The sequence below is a fragment of the Rhinopithecus roxellana genome, chromosome 5 (genome assembly GCF_007565055.1).
Source record: "Rhinopithecus roxellana isolate Shanxi Qingling chromosome 5, ASM756505v1, whole genome shotgun sequence".
NCBI classification, from domain to species: Eukaryota; Metazoa; Chordata; class Mammalia; order Primates; family Cercopithecidae; genus Rhinopithecus; species Rhinopithecus roxellana.
Genome location: NC_044553.1, coordinates 173,316,979 through 173,334,222, shown reverse-complemented (window position 1 = coordinate 173,334,222; position 17,244 = coordinate 173,316,979). Strand labels below are relative to the sequence as shown.

The 17,244-nt window shown below is 36.4% G+C and overlaps 1 protein-coding gene and 1 non-coding gene across 6 annotated transcripts in view; both read right to left on the bottom strand.

The window, feature by feature from the left end:
- DENND4A (DENN domain containing 4A) overlaps positions 1–17,244 on the bottom strand; it is a 134,462-nt gene that overhangs the window by 28,114 nt on the left and 89,104 nt on the right. For 3 of the 5 annotated variants that reach the window (XM_030931291.1, XM_030931292.1, XM_030931293.1), the window contains 7 exons: positions 16,498–16,704; positions 15,958–16,086; positions 15,253–15,394; positions 14,742–14,873; positions 11,179–11,295; positions 10,278–10,409; positions 3,432–4,528 (listed from right to left, as the gene is read on the bottom strand). In XM_030931291.1, coding sequence (XP_030787151.1) covers positions 3,432–4,528; positions 10,278–10,409; positions 11,179–11,295; positions 14,742–14,873; positions 15,253–15,394; positions 15,958–16,086; positions 16,498–16,704 — 1,956 coding nt within the window. The remainder of the gene's footprint in view (positions 1–3,431; positions 4,529–10,277; positions 10,410–11,178; positions 11,296–14,741; positions 14,874–15,252; positions 15,395–15,957; positions 16,087–16,497; positions 16,705–17,244) is intronic. The other 2 variants (XM_030931294.1, XM_030931295.1) reach the window with 2 other exon arrangements.
- On the bottom strand, positions 10,743–10,846 carry LOC115898050. The gene has a single exon (XR_004057808.1). It is a non-coding gene; the product is annotated as a small nucleolar RNA U13 (small nucleolar RNA).

The following is a 17,244-nucleotide window of genomic DNA, read 5'->3' as shown; positions in this document are numbered from 1 at the left end:
CTAGTCTATTTCTCTGTTCCCCCTTTCTTGGCCTCTTTAAGATTTCCTGTTCTCTGTAAGACTATTTGAATATTTTTATTGGCTTTTTGGCTACAACTCACTGTATTTTTTTTTTAACTCAGTGCTCCAGGGATTACAATATACATATCTAATCATTTAAAGTCTACTTGGAGTTAGTTTTATATCATTTCATATTTAATAATATAACTATAATGAAGGTCTGTGGGGTAAGTTCCTTTATTACTGATGTTTACTACTGTCAAACATCTACACATATTGAAAATTCCATGAGATAATGTTACTATTTTTGTTTTGGACAATTATAGGTTTTTCTTTAAGTTTTGGAGGAAAAAAAGTAATCTTTTCTAATAACCAGCTATTTACCATTTATTTTGCATTTCTTTTATTCCTGAAGATCCAGGTTTCTCTTTGGTATCATTTTTCTTCAGTTTAAATAACTTCCTTCAGCATATCTCATAGAGCAATCCCATTGCTCATGAATTCTTTTATCTGAAAATGTCTTTATTTCACCTTCACCCCTGAAGAATATTTTTGCTGGATTTAGAATTCTGAGTTGACAGGTCTTTCTTTTAATGTGCTAAAGGTACAATTCCACTAAATTCTTCCCTCCAAGGATTATGATGAAAATTGCATGGGTACATTCAAATCTTTATGGCTCTGTAGGTAATGTATACTTTTTTGTTAATAGCTTTCAGTGTATTTTAAATTTCTTTAGCAGCCATTTTCTTGTTAGCAGGTGAATATCTCTGCTTTTTAGCAGTTTACTTTTAATGTGTGCAGGTGTGGTTTTGAGTGTACTCTGTCTAATTTGCTGAGTCTCTTGTATCTATAAATCTGTATCTATAAATCTGGTTTTGAGTTTACTCTGTCTAATTTGCTGAGTCTCTTGTATCTATAAATCTGTATCTTTCACCAATTTTGGAGGTTTCAGCCATTATTTTTTCAAATCTTCAAATATCTTTTCTAACAAAATCTCTCTCTTCAATTCTTCTGGAACTCCAGTTATCCATATTTCATTTGTTCCTTTTGATACTGTCACACAAGTCCCTGAGGCTATGTTTATTTTTATAAAAATCTTTTCTCTCTTCTTCTGATTAATTTCTATTACTTTATCTTAAAGGTCAGACTTTTCATTGTCATCTCCATTCTGTTATTTAACCCATTCAATCAGTTTACACTGGATATTATATATTGCAGTCATAAAATTTGTTTTAATAAATTATATTTCTTGCTAGAATTTATTTTATTTCAAATGTGTTTTCCTTTACCTAAAGGAACCAGTTATGGGAGCTGCTTTAAAGTTTTTCCCTGATAGTTCCAACATCTGAGTCATCTTGGAGTTGTCTTTTCCTTGAGAATTGGTCACATTTTCCTGGCCCTTTATACCAAGTAATTTTGGATTTTATCTTGGACACTGAATATTATGTTATGTAGCCTGGGTACTGTTATAATACTTCAGAGATTGTTGATGCTCTTGTCTCAGCAGGCAAACAATTGAGTTATATATTCAGACTGTAATTCGTGTTTTACTTTTTGTAGGCAGTGAACTTTTAGTTCAGTTACTTAAGCCTTTTCTATTCCAGTTTGCATCTGTCCCATGACTGTGCAGGTCAAGGGGTAGGGTGAAACTTGTATGGGATTCCCCTCAAACTTTCTGCACAACGAGGCCTCTTTCTCAGGCTTCTCTGTTCAGGAAATATGGGGTTTCTCTCGAAGTTTTATCTGCCAGAGGTGCCATGCCATGATGTGACTGCCCTTGGGGCAAAGATGCATAAGGAAAGAAAATGATAAACTCATTTCTGTGTTGGTCTCTCCCCAGAAACTGCCTGCTTTTATTTATTTTTCAGAATCCTTAGTTGTTTTTTATATTTTGTCTGGTTTTTAAGTTATAATCATTGGGAAGGATGGGCTGTGGTGGCCTTATGTTACCACAGTGGAACTAGTATTTTCACCCCAATTCCTAAAGAATATTTTTGTTGAGTACAGAAAAATAGGTTGACAGTTATTTTCTTTCAGCACTTTAAAGACATCTTTCCAGTGTCTTCTGACATCACAGTTTCTCTTCAGAAGATCACTGCTCCTTTGCAGATAATGCATCTTTTTCTCTGGCTCAAGATTTTTGCTTTTTATTTCATTTTCAGTTCTAAAATTTATGCTTGATTATTTTAAATACATTCCGATTATCTAGTGAAATCTTCCATCTTTACAGTTATTTATTATACCATTTCCTTTCTATTCTTGAACATATTATAATTATTTCAAAGTCCCTTGTTAATTCAAACATCTGGATCACTTGAGGGTCTCTTTCCATTATCTGCTTTCTTCATTTTTCAGCTATGTTCCTGTCTCTTGGCACAGCTATTTTTAATTGAGTGATAGACATTGTACATTAAAAACTGTAAGGATTCTAGATGATGTTTTATTCCTCCAGAAAAGGCACAATCTTTTCTCTGTTGATAAGAGTAAAAGCTGATTATTTTAACCAAATCACAAATGACCCGAGTCAAGTCTAGGTTGCAATTTCGGTCAGGCTTAGTCTACCTCTGATTTGTCAATGTTCCTAAGGCATACCTCTGTAAGTATTCCAATTGAGGCCCTCCTCCCTCTGGCAGCTCCTGAACTCTAGCTATTATGATTCCAGGACCATGAAACTGCTGAGAACTTGATTGCTCACAGACGTTCTACTTACCCTTCTCATGCTGTATCAAGTATTTGGAAAATGTCTTGAAGGAAGAAAATCTTCAGTGTATTTGAGGCCCTTAAAGTCTTCAATTTTGTCTCTCTAACCCACAAGGTCCCAAAAGTTCTGATAAGGGAAAGCCTAGATTTACAACCTAGTGCTTCATGCCCATAATTAGCAAATCCCCTCAGGGAGAAAGCAGCTCTAGAACTTCAGCTCACCTCTCTAGAATCCTGCCTCTCTGCTTTCTAGTTACTTCAGCAGTTCTCTGATGACTTTAAACACATACTTTCTCTATTTCATCTAGCTTTTTGCTCTTAGGGGAAGGTATGTAAGTCTACTGTAAGTTACTCCATCCTAACCAGAAGGGCAAATCATATGCCTGACTGGTAATTTTTGAGGTCATATTGGACACACTATCTGGAAAAAAAATCTGCATCTTGAAGGAAATATTGAAATTCAGTAAGTACTTTCATGTAACACTAATTCTTACTCCAGCTACAAATCACTGTCTTTCAAAACTGAATTACAAATATAACCTTAGTAAATTTTCTTTTCTTTGAAGTTATTATTACAGTTCCAATTCTGATACTTAACAAAAGTTACACACCCCATGAGTCCTTTTTATAAAGCTATGTTTAGGAAGAATAGTTAAAACAAGTAAGAGGCTTTTGGTGGTGATGGGTGTGTATGTGCGACAGTAAAAGTAGCAAATACTAACCAAACTTACCTTAGATGATGTGGTATACATGGTGAATCTTGAATACCATTTGCTTGCTTTCTCTGCAACTCCTTTTCCAGCAGTGAACATACTGTTTCTTAGAACATCTAGTTTAGGTACTAGTAGTGTATCTAAGTTAAATGAAGGTGCTGAGTGGGTTAATGTATCCTGAGATTCTTCCCTAAATGGGCAAGTAGGTGAGAAGGCTGGAGAAGACCAAAGTCTCTCCCTTGGTTTCTCCTCACTTTTTGTGTAACTTTTAGATTTGGTAAGTCTCACTGGCTTAGGAGAATTAGGAGGCAGGCTAGATCTTCTGCATGCCTTGACCAATGGTGGACTTTTCTTATTTAATTTATCATCACATGCCCGTTGTAAATCAATGCTTGGTGTACGACTTGTCAAAGGGCTGCTCATATTATTCATATACATCACAATTTCTTCAGCTAAATCACGCCTAGCAGATGGTGTTGAAATGCTTTTGCTATCATCTTCATCCTCCTCCTCTTCTTCTTTTTGCTGCTGTTCAGTCTCAGCAACCAAAAGAGAGAGGGGATCAAATCCTGTTGCAACGTCAGTTTTTTCAAAAGGTTTTACTGAAAAGCTGCTGTTCATACGTTGCATACTCTTGGGATTTTGCGTAGCAACACATCCTGCTTTTGATCCATCTGTTTCACTGTCTAAGTCTTCTAAGTCAAAAATAACAGGAGATTCCACTTTATCTGCCAAATAGTTAGAACCATCAAAAGGTATATCATCATCACTAGATTCCTTTTCTAGACTGTCTCTTTTTGATCTTAAAGGTGGCTTCCCAATATCAAGAGTATTTGGTCTTGTGCTTTTTGAGATAACATTTGAAAGAATTTTTGCATCAGCTCCTAATTTTTCAACTATATCTCCAGGGGTGGCTTCCCGGTTAATTCTATTGAGCATAAATCCCATCAGTACCCCTCCACTAAGATTACGGTTTCTATTTCCCCAGACCACTTGCTGCTGCAAATTAGTTTCATTGTCACTTTTATGCCTTTTCCTGAAGCATCTACTTTGAATGTTTCTTGTTTCATTTGTATCCTCAAGAGATGATATTAAGAGCAGCTCAGGTGTGCTTTCTGAAAAACAAGTAAAGTGCTTTTAGCCATGAAAATATAATAGCAAATATAAGTCATCTTAAATATTTAAAATTCTAGTGACGAAAACGATAATAGCAAGCACTCACTGAGTGTCTGCTATTTGACAGATACTATACTAGACACTTTACTTGTATTTCCTACTGTAAACATTCCAACATCCTTATGGGTTGAGAAAAAAGGAACACTCAGAGAGATTAATTATCTAGCTCAGAGTAACCCAGTCCTTAAGAGACAGAACTGGGATTCAAATTCAGATTTGTCCAATTATAAAGAATATGCTCCTAGACATTAGGATGTACCGCTTTTTAAAGATGTCATCAATTAAGATTTATACTAATTCCACTAAATAAATTACAATGGTTTTACAATTGTGGTTGTACTAGATGACCTTGAGATTCTGAGTCTTCCTTTTTTTTTTTTTTGAGATGGAGTCTGGCTCTGTTGCCTAGGCTGGAGTGCAGTGGCCGGATCTCAGCTCACTGCAAGCTCCGCCTCCCGGGTTTATGCCATTCTCCTGCCTCAGCCTCCCAAGTAGCTGGGACTACAGGCGCCCGCCACCTCGCCCGGCTAGTTTTTTGTATTTTTTTTAGTAGAGACGGGGTTTCACCGTGTTAGCCAGGATGGTCTCGATCTCCTGACCTCGTGATCTGCCCGTCTCGGCCTCCCAAAGTGCTGAGATTACAGGCTTGAGCCACCGCGCCTGGCCTTTTTTTTTTTAATTTGGTAGACACAGGGTCTCACTATGTTGCCCAAGTTTGTCTGGAACTTTTGGGCTCAACAAATACTTCTGTTTTGGCTTCCCAAAGTGCTAGGATTATAGGTGTGAGCCACCATGCCCAGCCAAAATTGTGGATCTTCTGCTTATTAAAATGAAAAAAGAAAAAACATCCAAAACATGAAACAAAATAGATGTTAACTTGATCCATAAAGGCTATTTTTTAAAACTTCAAATCCTAAATAATTTTAGCTAAATTAATGTGGCTAAATAATTTTACCCTTGCTTAACATATTGATTGCACATTTATACCAGTCAAATGTTAATGGCCACTTCACATTTAGAAACACTGTTCACTGCTTTCTACCAAATTACTTAGATGAAAATACTAAATTTTAAGCAGAAATCTAGATCTCTGATCACTTTAATTGTTCTTACTATATGTGGGAGTCCTCTAAAGCATTAGTCTAGGTATAGTATCATCAACTATTCTTATGTGCTTTATCTACAGAATTAGCTCTCTATAGTCAGGCAGGTACTGAAAATGTGCCTTTTCTTGTCATGTGATGCATGCAAATGGCAGGGCAAGAGAAAAGAGTAGATACTAGAGGTCATAAAAGCCTACATCTAATATTACTTAATAAGCATATACCATTAACAAGAAAAATGACATATCAGAGAGGCAAAGTTTATTGTTTTTTTCATCAGCTTATGATTGAGGACGTAGGAAATCAAGAACACACTTTCTTCTGATATTCTGGGAAATTTTCTGCTTCACAGGTTAAATATTACTAAAGACCTGGAGGAATCTTGTAACCAAAGATAATACTCTGGAATTGCATTTGCAAGGGTTCCTTTGCAAAGTCAGTGATATGCTACGACCTGAAGACCAAGTTGGTTATCAGACTTTACCAGAGGTTTGCAAACTACACCCATGAGCCAAATCTAGCCTGAGGACTGTTTTTGTACAGTCTCAAATGGTTTCTACATTTGCAAAGGGTTGTAAAAATCATGCACCCAGAAGACTAGGTAACAGAGATTCTATGTGCCCTGCAAGGCCTGAAATATTTACTATTCGGCTTTTTACAAAACAGTTTGCCTGATCCTAAGTTTACACACATGCTAAATTACACATGCTAGGCTGGATGCTGCATGCCTCTAACACAAAGATTGCAAACTATTTAACTTCCTTGGGCTAGGTGGCTCTATGACATAATTCCAACCAGTGATATTAAGGTATAGTTTTTGAGGGTTTTTGGAAAAACTTCTTTCCTGACAAAAGAAATAGATACGGCTGGTGTTTCTCTTCCCATTCTTTTTGCCTTGATGGGATAGGTGATGTGTGGAGTTACCAGTGGCTATACTGTGATCATGGTTAGGTCAAAAGAACTGATGGCAAAACCCCTGAGCCAACATTTAGAGCAAGTGGTTACCTCTGAATATCCTATTTGAGAAAAATAAACTGCAACTTTTTAAGCACTGTTGTTAATCACATATTCTGAGACTTAAAGCTGAAAGTATGCCTAGCTGATATACTAGCCTTTTCTCAGATCTTTGAACATGCTGTGGGATTCCTTTCTACTAAATGGCCTTTTTATACATGCTTCCTTCTGCTTGGAATGCACCCTCTCAATTCCTCCTTTCTGATCCCTACCCTCATTTATTTTCTACTCATATTTGAAATTTAAGCTTAAAAATGATATGCTGAAGGAAGTCTTCCCTAACAACCCCAAACCCAAGACATATCTATTATATGTTCTCATAGCAACCTACTGTCCCTTTTCATAGTATTAAATCTAAGAATACTTTCGCATTTACTTGATCAACGTCTTCCCATCCCTTCTACCTGCTTTCTCCATGAAGGCAGGATCCATGTTTATTTTTTGTTTCTTATTATAATATACCCCCAGTAGCACCTGAAATATAGTAGAATCTAAAATAATATTTACTGAATGAATACTGTCTATTAGGCAGTAACTGCAGCCAACAAACCAACCTGGAATATAATACATTATATTATAATATTAACGTATTATATTATGGGTAGTTAAGGATCAAAAGTAAAGGCACACTAAAACCAGAATTAGGCTTGAGAAACATCTCAGAATTAAACTTCTCTGTGGTTGAACACTCAGTAATTCAATATGTATTTATAATCAAAACATTAAATTCTCAAGATGATCATAAGGGTGGGAGCAGAAGCTCACGCCTGTAATCCCAACACTCTGGGAGGCCGAGGCAGGTGGACTGCCTGAGGCTGGGAATTTGAGACCAGCTTGGCCAACATGGTGAAACCTCATCTCTACTAAAAATATAAAAATTAGCCAGGCGCAGTGGTGTGCACCTGTAATCCCATCTACTAGGGAGGCTGAGACATGAGAATCACTTGAACCTGGGAGGCAGAGGTTGCAGTGAGCCAAGATCGTGCCACTGCACTCTATCCTGGGCAACAGAGTGAGACACCGTCTCAAAAAAAAAAAAAAAAAAAATGCCGGGCGCGGTGGCTCAAGCCTGTAATCCCAGCACTTTGGGAGGCCGAGACGGGCGGATCACGAGGTCCGGAGATCGAGACCATCCTGGCTAACATGGTGAAACCCCGTCTCTACTAAAAAATACAAAAAAAACTAGCTGGGCGAGGTGGCGGGCGCCTGTAATCCCAGCTACTCCGGAGGCTGAGGCAGGAGAATGGCGTGAACCCGGGAGGCGGAGCTTGCAGTGAGCTGAGATCCGGCCACTGCACTCAAGCCTGGGCGACAGAGCAAGACTCCGTCTCAAAAAAAATAAAAAAAATAAAAAAAAAAAAAATCAAGACAGGGTTATGATTTCAATGTTTGATTTAACCCAATCAAACATTAAAACATATCTTTGTTAATTCTACTCCTGTATATGTATATATATACACATACACACAAACACAAATAAAATATATAAAATATATTTTATTTATATATCATATATTGTACTGCAAAACACAAATAAACCCAAAAAATGCTTTAAATCCTAGTATGTACAAGTATATAATAAGTATTCCTATATATCCCACGTATGGTCTTTGGCAGCAGTAGTAAACCCACAGTACTTAACAGATGAGAGTTTTCAAGCCAAAAGCATCAAGGATAAACTAATAACTTTACTTCACACCAAAGAAATCTACTCTAGACTTTTGTAACATCCACTTGTTCAGCATATAGGGTAACTAACTGAAAGCCAGATGATTAGCCAGATGCTTATTATTCTGACAAAATGTGAAGATCAAAGGATAGTTTACAATCATATTTAAATAAAAAAATTAAACGCAGATCTTAAGAGGAGGGCAAGCATGAACAGACAGCAATGAAAGAACAATAAAATAAAGATCAAACGCAAGTTATTAAGAGTTATAATCAGAAAATTAGTTACAAAGGACTAAATGGTTGTGAAACAACTCTATGACACTGATGAAAAATTTTTTAATGTTTATGTTATAACAATTATCTAACAAAGAAATGCAAAATAAGAGTTATAGGTGATCTAATTTTCTTTTGTTTGTTTGATAGATAGAGTAGGGTTCCGCAAACTTTTTCTATAAAGGGCTAAAGAGTGACTATTGTAGTCTTCGCAGGCCACGTGGTCTCAGTCACAACTACTGAACTCTGCTGTTGCAATGCAAAAACAGCCACAGATAATATGTAAATGAATGAGCATGCCTGTGTTCCCACAACTTTATGAAAACTGATGTTTGAATTTCATAAAATTTTCATGCGTACTAAATATTAGTCTTATTTTCTGACAATTTAAAACTATAAAAACCATCATGGCTTGGTTAACTTGCAGGCTAGTATAATAATAGGCTTCAGGGCAAATTTGGTCCTCGGGCCTTAGTTTGCCTTTCCCTGAGCTAGAGGCATACCTAACTGTGTTGCAAAAAAAAAAAAAACAACTAAACACCATTGCAGCAAGGCCATTTAAAAACAGAGATATTTCTTTGGGAGGCCGAGACGGGCGGATCACGAGGTCAGGAGATCGAGACCATCCTGGCTAAAATGGTGAAACCCCGTCTCTACTAAAAAATACAAAAAACTAGCCGGGCGAGGTGGCGGCACCTGTAGTCCCAGCTACTCGGGAGGCTGAGGCAGGAGAATGGCGTAAACCCGGGAGGCGGAGCTTGCAGTGAGCTGAGATCCGGCCACTGCACTCCAGCCCGGGCGACAGAGCGAGACTCCGTCTCAAAAAAAAAACAAAAAAAAAAAAAAACAAAACAGAGATATTTCAGTCTAGACAGCACATGTTCTTCAATATTTTTTATATTACAACATCATGCAAAAATAAGGTAACACAAAAAAAATTTATTAGGTAATCACACTACTAACACTAAAAACTCCGAATCTTATGTCTATTTAATCCCCTGAAAATGGTCTGGTAAAAAAACTTTGAGGTCAAATATTATTCTACTTCTAATCTGACTTTTCTATTAACTACTGATAATTTATGTGACCTGCCAATCACTGAAGTATGCTTTAGTTTTCTCATCTTTTAAATGGTGTTAATATCCCCTTTGATACAAGCATTTCTATATTAATAAATATAAAATAATATATAAGATGACTTTGAAAAGAAAAATTATTGGGTATTGTTACTTAAACTATCTGAAGGACTATCCTTTTGCCTCTGGAAAAACAGGAATAATATGAAAACTAATAAACCATATACTTCATTTGAAACTTAACTAGCTGTATGGTACCCTCAGACTCATCACCTCTGCTGATCTCACTTTCCCCTTCCAAAAGTACCAAGAGTCTAAACTCAAAAGAGTATACAAGCTGGAGGTTTGCCCCTATGCCTTGTACAATACAAGCTTGAACACAGCATGTTATAAAATATAGAACTTAAGTTACTAAGCTATACCATGAGAGGCTGCACAAAATATTTTTTAAAATCACCTTGGAGAATTAAGACTATTAAAAAAATAATTATTCACTAGTCATACAGATACAATTTATTCTGCACATAACACAAGTGTACTATTCAACTTACCCATGCTTTCTCCTGATATTTTATCAGCACTGTTGTTACTTGTACCAGTGAGGCGAACGATACTGGAAGAATTCTGATAACTGAGCTTAGGAAGGCAATCAGCACTTCCTTTTGCACTCTCACTCTCTGACACTGTAAAGATGAAAACAAAAATATTAATAAAATGAAATCTATATACACTGCAGGAGGTATCAAGAGAAGTTTTCAGTTCTACATATTTTTACTCGAAAATAGGTGACAAGAAAATATGGAACACCTCTATATCTGTTTGTCAACCACAAATAAGTGATTTCACTTATTTGAGGCCTCGAAGTGTAGATCAAACTACTGAATATTGATCATGCATGAGGTCCATGTACAAACTTTATATTTCCTCATTGATTGTAAAGGAGTGCTTTTGGTGGAGTGGGGAAGGGGGTAAATATAATCACAATCCATTAAACAAACTTTTTTTTTCTTTCTTCAGGTCAGATGGGTAATGTGCTGATGTTGTAACAAGGTTCAAGGGTGGCACATCTCACAAACATGCTTGACTACCCAATCATCATGCCCATGAACTACAAAAGGATCACAAGCTTTCAAATATTGTTAAATCTCAAAAAAGAAATACTGTTTCAAGAAATGTATATACACTTCCACTAAATACATGTATTTTGGGAGTCACATAGCATTCATTCTAATGGTATTTGACTTGGGAAGTGTTTTGCCACTGAGGCTATATACTTCATACATAAAGCATTTGTATGAGAGTATGTGGTGGCTGAGAGGGCACATAATGAGAGACAAGAAAGAGTTATGATGGAAAAATGGAGAGTAAAACCAGAACTTCTATAAAATCACCTGCATTTTCTATGAATATAAGTTCACAATTTTATACAATATCAACTTAAACAATACCTACAGGAACTACAATCACTGCCTTTTTTATCTTTTTCTTCTTGAATGTCTTCGGTAGATGTATCCCCTCTTCTAACTTCATCTTTAGATAATGAATTATACCCAAGATCAGACTGGCCACCTGGTAAAAACAAAAAGAAACAAAACTCTATCACAAACTTCTTTAGTGAGTGCAACTGGAATTAGGAGCAACATACTAATGTTTGGATTTTCTCATAAATTTTTTTCTGGACAACTTCCAATTTAAAGCATTATTTTGTCAGCTACCCTTAAAGCATTGTTAGCTACCCCTTCCATCATCTCTATTAATATAAGAAAGAGACGATCTCGAAATAATTTACTCGTTTCCACACTGTAGTCAAAAGTAACTATGTACATTCACACTACTATATGAGCTCCAAAAGACACAGACAAACCCCACATTCTTTATACAAGTCCATGACCTTTCTAGTTGAAAGTTTGAATTTCAACTAAGCAATGGAGAAATCTGCAAAGAATTTATAACAGAACATTCACACATAGGTCACTAGAGCTAAATGTCTAAATGATTTTACTAAAAAATTGGATTTCTTCAAATTTGATAGGAAATTAATTTTTAAAAACTTTTAGCTGAATAATCATTGAACTGCATGTGAGTACAAATACATGGGAATGAGATAAAAATCTAGTGTTAAAGATATTGATAAGAAAAGCAAAAGGGGCTGGGTGCAGTGATTCATGCCTATAATCCCAGCACTTTGGAAGTCTGAGGCAGGCAGATCACTTGAGCCCAGGAGTTTGAAACCAGCCTGGGCAACACAGTGGGACCTCATCTCTACTAAAAAAAAAAAAAGGCCGGGCGCGGTGGCTCAAGCCTGTAATCCCAGCACTTTGGGAGGCCGAGACGGGCGGATCACAAGGTCAGGAGATCGAGACCATCCTGGCAAACACAGTGAAACCCCGTCTCTACTAAAAAATACAAAAAACTAGCCGGGCGAGGTGGCGGGCGCTTGTAGTCCCAGCTACTTGGGAGGCTGAGGCAGGAGAATGGTGGGAACCCGGGAGGGGAAGCTTGCAGTGAGCTGAGATCCGGCCACTGCACTCCAGCCTGGGTGACAGAGCAAGACTCCGCCTCAAAAAAAAAAAAAAAAAAAAAAAAAAAAATTAGCCAGGCATGGTGGCATGCACCTATAGACCCCAGCTCCTTGGGAGGCTGAGGTGGGAAGATCACCTGAGCTCAGGAGTTCAAGGCTGCAGTAAACTATGATCGCACCCCTGCACTCCAGTCTGGGCAACAGAGTGAGACACTGTCTCAAAGAAAGGAAAAAGGTCTATCAATATAAAAAAAACTCCTAATACACTGTTTTGCTAAAGAGACTCTGCATCATTTTTAGAAAATTGTTTTTACCAGATTAGTCTCAAAAGATAAGGTTTTGAATCCTAGTTCTTTATCTCAGGAGACATGTGATTTTAAGTAACAATGTAACCTTTTTGTTTGGATTTGAAGTTCCCAAATTTGTAAAACATAAGGTTGTTACATATGAAAAATGTTTACAAACTTGTAAAGCGCTCTCTAAAGAAATTATATTATATATCACTGGGTATTTAGTTTAATATTTTTGTTATAATTTTGAGTTTTTATTTTTTCTAATCAAACTTCAGGTCCATTTCTAAAGAAACTATAAATAGAAAAATCTGAGAATCATCTAGATAAAATTCATGCTTTTATTAGGTTTTGCACTATTTTAAGATAGCCTTTTTTTGTTTTTTTGAGACAGACTCTCACTAGTGTTGCCCAGGCTGGAATGCAGTGGCGTGATCTTGGCTCACTGCAACCTCCACCTCCAGGGTTCAAGCAATTCTTTTGCCTCCACCTTCCAAGCAGCTGGGATTACAGGAATGTGCCACCGTGTCTAGCTAATTTTTACATTTTTAGTAGAGATAGTGTTTCACCATGTTGGCCAGGCTGGTCTCGAACTCCTGGCCTCAAGTGACCTGCCTGCCTTGGCCTCTCAAAATGCTAGAATTAGAGATGTGAGTCACTGCACCAGACCTAAGATAGCCTTTTTAAAAGCCACAGTTAAAAGGTAAGATTTCTTCGTTTGTAAGAGATAATGCCAAAGGATAACTATTATAACTGATTAAAATCACACTGCATAATCAAGGAATAAAACCAATCAAGGAAGAATAACTATGAATATTACGTTTCAACAAAATTAGCTTACATTTATTAAACTTAAAAGTAGGTATAAAGCAAGACAGACCAAAATAATATTGACATTTGCAGAGATATGGGCCTTCATATTTTATTAGTAATGCTTCAATTTTTAAAGTTTCTGTCCTTTAAGAGCTTGCTCTTATCTGCAGTCAAAAGTCATGTGTAATTTTTGAAATGTAATAAAAAGAACAGAATTATGTAAATAATTTATTTTTAAGTGTGTCAATTGTAATAATAGTTAAGAAGAGCTGCTATACAAATCTTATACTTCTATGAAATTAATGCCATCTTTGGTGCTATAATTCTAGCACTGAAGTATACAATTCTATATACACATATATAAATATACACATAAAATATACAATTCTATATACGTATAAATACATATACATATATTATGTGTATATGTATTATACACACATTATACATATACTATTACACATACATATATAGTATTATACATATATTATTTTATATATATACATATATATATATATATATATATATATATATATATAAATTTTTTTTTTTTTTGAGACAAGGTCTTGCTCTGTCACCCAAGCTGGAGTGCAGTGGCTTGATCATGGCTCGCTGCAGCCTCAACCTCCTGGGTTCAAGCAATTCTCCTATCTCAGTCTCCCAAGTAGCTGGGACCACAGGCATGGGACACCATGCCCAGCTAATTTTTGTATTTTTGTAGAGACAGGGTTTCGCTATGTTGCCCAGACAGTCTCAAACTCCTGGGTTCAAGTGAACCACCCACCTTGGTTTCCCAAGGTGTTGGGATTACAGGCGTGAGCTACCACACCCAGCCTTAGAATGCTATATTTTTATATATTTAAAATTTTTTATTACAACTTTTAAAGTCACTTAAGATTCAGAAGTTAAAAAACATTACAGTACAGAGAGTTCCTTGGTACTATTCACCTAGCTTCCCCCAGTGATAACACCTTACATAATCATAGTACATTGTCAAAACCAGGAAACTGATGTTGGTACAATACTATTAACTTAGATACAGAGCTATGCTTCTTTTTTAAAAAACTCTAATATCATTTTCATAATTTCAAAGAATTTATTATAAGAAAATGATAGGGTACAGAGATCTATGTCTACGCAGTTAACTGGATTATCATGTACTAAATAGTAGAATAAAGTGATTTGTAACCTCTCTTAAAACTTTTATTTCTATTCAAATAATAAAATTCCATATAGTTATTAAATCTAATATCAAATCAAATACTTAATATATAAAATTAAAAAGTGACAGTTAAACATATCACTGAAAGTGAAAATGTAAAAAAACATAGGCTACCAAGTCTAGTTTTAAAAATGTACTATAATAAATGTATACATAAGCATACACAAACCTGTACTAGATCTATCATCAGTAGCATACACTTTGATTAAACCCGTATTAAAAGGTGCCTGCTCCACAGTGTGTGTCCCATGACCACTATCCATGCTGCCATGACTAACAGCATCCAGGTCACTGCCATCTGCTTAAGAACACAATTTGACAGCATTTTACTACTCAAAGAGGTACCAAATATACACATTAATTTGTTGCTCAAGCTAATAATCCACCAATGTAATACTGAACATGAAAAGTGCCACATACTTAGCAAAATACAACTATAATAAAGAAACCTAGTGGGAGTTATTAATGAACATGAAAACAACACACACAAAGGTGGTCAGAAGTTGAAACATTTAAACAGAAGTGAAATCCGGTGGTTTCTAAATGGGAAGAGTGATATAATTTGCTTAATAACTAAAAACTAAAACATTCAATATTGTAAAACTGTTTAAAATTTCTAAAAATGTAAACTGTAGCTAGTCAATTAATTTTGAAGAACAAGTAAAACACACATCCCTTACCTGAGAGAGTTGTTTGTGATAAGTGTGCATGTTTCTTTAAAGCTCTTTTGAACTGTGTTACTCCTAAAATAACATTTCTTACTTTGGTCCAGAGAAAATAGCCACTACGACTTCTTGAAGGCCAGGTACTTTCCAAAACAGCCTATTCATTCAACAAAATAAAATAATTAGTAAAATAATTTTTATAAGTGAACATGTATTGGTTTCAGAATAAAGCTAAATATCAAAGCAGGCCAGGCGTGGTGGCTCATGCCTGTAATCCCAGCACTTTGGGAGGCTGAGGCAGGTGGATCACTTGAGCCCAGGAATTCGAGACCAGCCTGGGCAACAAGGTGAAACCTCGCCTCTACAAAAAATATGGAAATTAGCCAGGCATGGTGGCACATGCCTGTACTCCCAGCTGCTTAGGAGGTTCAGGTGGGAAGATCAATTGAGCCTGGGAGGTCAAGGCTACAGTGAACCATGATTGTACCACTGCACTCTAGCCTGGGTGACAGTGTGAGACCCTGTTTCAAAGAAAGAAAAAATCAAAGTAGATTGTATAACATAAAAGAGAACTAAAGTCTTCCTTGATTGACAAAATGTATTTTATATACTCGAAAATAAATGCCAAATAACCTCCTGCATAAATTATTTCTGCCATTAAATCTAACACTGCATAATGACAAAAGTAATACTCTTTATCCATTAAACCAAGGTATTTACCTTATTATAATAACCATAAGTAATGGCATTGGGGTCAATACCAGCTTTCCGCATTTCAAAAAGCACTCGAACTGCAAGCACCGGCTGATCATATTGTCCACAGAGTTGCATAAGAATGCGGTAGCATACCTGAAATACAAGTTCAAAATTGTACAGAAACACAGATGTCACCATGTACACAAATCTAGAACAAAATAATGCATTTTAAACAATAATTGTGGCAGGGCACAGAGGCTCATGCCTGTAATCCCAACATTTTGGGAGGGCAAGGCAGGTGAATCTCTTGAGCCCAGGAGCTTCTGACCAACCTAGACCACATAGTGAGACTCTGTCTCTACAAAAAAATTTAAAAATTAGCCAGGCATGGTGGCACATGACTGTAGTCACAGCTATCTGAGAGGTTAAAATGGAAGGATTGCATCTCTTGAGCCCAAGAGGTTAAGACTGCAGTGAGCTGTGACTCTATCACTGCACTTCAGCCTGGGTGACAGAGTGAGACCCTGTCTCAAAAAAAAAATATAACAATAAAATAATTGTTACCTCATCAGGTGGATCCATTTTCTTTGACTGCATTTTTTTAAGCACATCATATGCTGTTTTCAGAGCCCTGACTTTTGAATGACAGACTTTCACATAAGCTGGGAGACAAATAAACCACAGTCCATAACAGTGCCGCAGTAGACACCTAGACCACATCTGAGGGATGGAAGAGTACCTCTTTGCAATTTTATGTGCTGATTTAATTTCCTGGAAAAAAAAATAAAGATCTAACTAATAAATTTATGCACTTAGGCATCTTTATTTAACTGAATGCTAAACAAGTACAAGTCACAAGCTTTTATAATGTTTCCATGACAAAATATGTCTGTAATTAAAGTGTTTTCAAGTTTCTGTTTGCATCTGTATTAAATAGCATATAAAATAAATTTCTAGGACAAGAGAACTAGTTAATTGCTTGAAGTCAGATTACTCTATCTTCAGAGTGCTTTGGGGAACATAATAATCTAGTAATAGTTATATAAGAAGTGATAAAGCATATTATAGGAGGATAAATATTCAATTTATTTCTTGTTCTAAAATTTGATTACATGAAGAATGCGATAAAGTAGGCCGGGTGCGGTGGCTCAAGCCTGTAATCCCAGCACTTTGGGAGGCCGAGACGGGCGGATCACGAGGTCAGGAGATCGAGACCATCCTGGCTAACACGCTGAAACCCCGTCTCTACTAAAAATACAAAAAAATTAGCCGGGCGAGGTGGCGGGCGCCTGTAGTCCCAGCTACTGGGGA